At 42.6% G+C, this 4,548-nt stretch overlaps 1 protein-coding gene across 1 annotated transcript; it reads left to right on the forward strand.

The window, feature by feature from the left end:
* The first annotated feature begins 2,161 nt into the window (after positions 1 to 2,161).
* Positions 2,162 to 4,174, forward strand: LOC147893883 (pentatricopeptide repeat-containing protein At4g13650-like). The gene has a single exon (XM_087386381.1). The coding sequence runs from the start codon at positions 2,162 to 2,164 to the stop codon at positions 4,172 to 4,174; it is 2,013 nt and encodes a 670-aa protein (XP_087242507.1).
* Positions 4,175 to 4,548: the final 374 nt, after the last annotated feature.

Raw genomic sequence — 4,548 nt, forward strand, 5'->3', positions numbered from 1 at the left:
GTTAGGTACGGTGGAGTTTAGGCTAGAGGATGGTTAGGTCAAGGTGATGGCAAAGGGTTTAGTCAGAGTAGGGGGTTGGGTTTAGTTACAAAGGAGGTTAGATTGAGAAAGAGTAGGGTAGGGGGTTGGGTTTAGTCAAGAATTAACTATCATTAGTATACAATAAATTAAAGGGGAACAAAAAAGCGAGGGAAAAAAAGGGGGGTAAAGGGGGTTACTCTATGTTTGCACACTTCTTATGTTGATGGGTTGGTATAATATACCAATGATGGGAGCCAAGATCAAGGTAAAATGTGCAAAATTTATCCATGAATCTAGTAAATCTCTAGATAATCGTAAAGGTAATAGAAAATCCTATCTTGGTCAATCATATAAATAAAAATATTTAGTTGACTTTTAGAAAGTGTGTGTGTGTGTAGAGAGAGAGGGAGAGAGAGAGAGAGAGAGAGAGAGAGAGAAAACATTTCTCGTGATGCCATAACAAGAAGATTCTTTTTGGCAAGATATCGGTGGCCAACACTTTGCAAGTGTACCTATGACCATGTAAAGAAGTGGTGGTGCATGCCAAAGCACAATTAAACCCCTATATAAGGAATTCAACTCCCTCGCAATAGTTGTTTTACAAAAACAATTTGAAGAATGGGGGATTGATTTTGTGGGACCCATACATCCAATTGCTAATGGAACACAAGCACATTACATTATTATGGCCACAAATTACTTCAACTAGTGGGTTGAAGCTAAAGCAAGGAGAAAGTAGAAGCGCAACAAAGTTTCTATATGAGAAATGTTATCACATGGTGTGATCGAAACCTCAAGGACAAAGAGATAAATGAAGGCAACCTAGGTTTTCTTACAATGCCAAGGTCCACAAAAGTAAGCTCAAATATCTCAGTCAAGGCTCTTGTAGAGTCCCCTCATCACCTAAGACGTGGTCCTACAGATCTTAGCATCGTGATCCACAGGATTTGTTTGAGATTCCTATTCTTGGTCAAGATTCCTTGCCTTCTCCGCTAGTTGGTTTGGTTTGGAAGGTGGTATCTAGCATTACATTGTGGAAAATCTATTGTTCAAGATGTGCACATGTTTTAAAAGGCCAACCCTCCACTTCGACTGATATAATGGCTCCTATTTGGGCGGACATTATTTTCACCACCATCAAGAGTTAGTGGGAGAGATGTATTGGGTCTATAGTGGCACAAGAGGAGGACATGGGATGTCATGGTTCTATAGACCACTGCCTTGGCTTTTCTATCATATTGTAGAGGTTAGGGATATAGTCCTTACTCTCCCACCTCTTGTATAATTTGTTTTAAATGGAATAAACTACCACATTGCGTAAAAGCTACATCCCATTAGAGTTGTATTGCTAGAAACACTCGATGGAGTCTAGTTCACCTCAACAATCAATGGGAGCAGACTCAATGGCTGCGATGACAATATGCATGCCATCACACGACGAAGTCTAGTTCACCTCAACAATCAATCGGAGCAAATGCAAGTGCTGCTATGATAATATGCACACCATCATCGACAACATTGGGGATTTGGGAGTCCCAAATCTTCCCTAATTAGCATTAGATTGACATACGAGCACTCACTTGCAAGGCACATAGGTAACTAATCAATTTTAACTTGGGACCCTAGGTATGGGTATTGGCTACCCTATGATCGTCAAAGCAATAAGCATAGAGAAGGATACCCAACGCATTTGTCATTTCTTTGGCTTGCTTGCTAGAGTTCTTCATCATTGTGTATGTCCAATACCACCACCTTAGGTCGTTATTTTTGGGATGATCTACTTTGGGGTGATACTGGAATTTCTTGCTCTTCAAGGGTTTAACCTTTTTGTATTGGATCCTATGTTTTCACAAATTTTCGAGGATGCTATGTTTTCACAAATTTTCGAGTCTTTATCTTCTTGTCTTGAGCTTGGCATTTGAAACCATGGATCAATTATCTTTTTGATCCTGCCTTGCATCATCAGTGCATGTCTCTTTTGTGAGTGGCTAATAGTTTTGACTCTCTCGTTCTTCTGCACTCACAATGTTGTGGGGACTTTCTTAGTGCAATTCCAGGATTGTCCATGTAAAACAGTAGGATCTTGCATCTTTTGGCCGCTAGTTTTTTTGAAGCAACTGTATTATGTAGTCCATGGTGGATGGCCAGTAAGCTCCGGTGGAGGCAGATCGATACAGAACCGGGAAAAGAGATCTACAGTAGCAAGGCTCAAAGTTATCAGCCGTTTCTTGCATCAAATGAGGGGCAAGAGATGTATTCTGGAAGCCTTTCAGGAAGACAAACTTTTTGCATGGTTGAAAAGAAGTGGGATCAGGGTTCAGATACGATAGGTGCTCAGCCAGAGTCATCTGACTCTGGGAGTGAACAGACTTTGTCAAATGGTAAACGCCTTCATGACATCATCTCAAACAGGAAATTGAATGAACAGAGTTTATCGGTATGGAACTCCAAGATCGGAGTGAGTGTTAAGCACGGTCAGCGTAGGGATGCCATCCAGCTCTATGACGAGATTCAATGGGAAGGTGTAATTTCAGACAAATTAACCGTCCTGAATGCCCTGTCCGCTTGTATCAGTCAAGCAGCTCTAGATAAAGGTAAAGAGATGCACACCTACATCATATATAGTGCATATGAGTCGGACATTGTTTTGGCAACTGCCCTCGTTAACATGTATGCAAAATGTGGCAGCCTGGAAGATGCACGGAGGGTGTTTGGCCAAATGTCAGAGCGGGATGTGGTAACATGGACTGCCATGATTGCGGCATATGCACAGCATAGGCATGGCAAGGAGGCCCTCAAACTCTTGAATCAGATGCAGCTAGAAGGAGTGATTCCAAACAAGATCACATTTCTTTGCGTATTTGATGCATGTGCCAGCCAGGCGTCCTTAAATGAAAGTAAACAGATGCATGCTCACATCACACACAGTAGATTTCAGTCGGATGTTGTCATCGCTACTGCCCTCGTAAACATGTATAGCAAGTGTGGCAGTCTCCACGATGCAAGGAACATGTTCGACGATACACATATACGGGATGTTGTGTGTTGGACTGCCATGATTGCAGCATATGCCCAAAACAATTGTGGCAAAGACGCTCTTGAACTCTTTGACCAGATGCAACAGGAAGGAGTCTTACCAAACAAGGTCACTTTTGTAAGTCTTGTTTCTGCATGTGCCAGCCAAAAAGCTCTTGCAAAATGCAAAAAGGTGCATACTTCCCTCATGGACAGTGGATTTGAGTCGGATATTGTTGTTGCAAATGCCATGATCAACATGTACAGCAAGTGTGGCAGTCTGAACGATGCACAAAAAATGTTTGACAAGATGCTAGAGCATGATGTTGTGTCCTGGAATGCCATGATTGATGCACTTGCAGAGCATGGACGTGGTAAAAAGGCCCTTCGACTTTTTGAACAGATGCTGCAGCAAGGCGGACTCCCAAATCAGGCTACTTTTGTAACCCTTCTTTCAGCATGTGCCAGCGAGGTAGCCCTGTTTGAAGGTAGGAGAATTCACAATTGTCTCAGGGAAAATGGATTTGAGTCGGATGTGCATGTTACAAATGCCCTCCTCAACATGTATGGCAAGTGTGGAGGCCTGGCAGATGCACTAAAAACCTTTGACAAGATGATGGAGCGTGATGTTGTCTCATGGAATGCATACATTGCATTGTATGCCCAGCATGGCTATGGCAAAGAGGCTCTCCGATCTTTTCATAAAATGCAGCAGGAAGGGATGATCCCAGACGAGGTAACCTTTATCAGTGTCCTAACTGCATGTAGCCATGCTGGTATGGTCGATGAGGGTTGTGACTTTGTCATATCTATGAATCAAGAATATGGTATTTTGCCTACTGCAAAGCACTATGACTGTGTCATTGACATGCTTGGCAGGGCAGGACAGTTGGATGAGGCAGAGGCTGCCGTCAACAGTATACCATTGCAACCTTCTTCTGTTTCTTGGCTGTCCTTGCTTAGTGCTTCTAGAAACATGGTAGATGTGAAGCGAGGAGAGCATGCAGCAAAGCATGTATTTGCTCTCGATCCTGAGGAACCTTCACCATATATAATGCTGGCTAACATTTATGCTGCTGTTGGTAGGTGGGACGATGCAGGTAAAATTGTGAACAAGATGAGGACCTTCATGTTTTGACGAAGTTTTTCCAAATTAAGCCTCTCATCAGGACCAAACATAGTGTGATCAAAGTTGTTTCAAGGTATGCCTTCTCATCAGGACCAAACATAGTGTGATCAATCCAGTATGTGACCCACCAAGTGGTGCTCGCTCTTGTGAGATAAATGTCGTGAGCAGGCAGTCTCACTAGTCTATATACAAATCTCTAACCCACAACTCCAAAACCTTGCAAAACGTAACAAGAAGGAAACAGCTGTAGAAGGATACTAAGAGCTATTTTGCTCATAAGGGAGTACACGAAGCTCCTAGATCAAATTGATTATGGAACAGGTGTTTGGACTGTCAAGCCAAAAGAATGCTAGTGCAATAGCTTTAGGAACAAGATGAAGGAG

The sequence above is a fragment of the Dipteris shenzhenensis genome, chromosome 15 (assembly GCF_047967505.1).
Source record: "Dipteris shenzhenensis isolate YYH24624 ecotype China chromosome 15, Dip_SZ_1.0, whole genome shotgun sequence".
Classification (NCBI taxonomy): Eukaryota; Viridiplantae; Streptophyta; class Polypodiopsida; order Gleicheniales; family Dipteridaceae; genus Dipteris; species Dipteris shenzhenensis.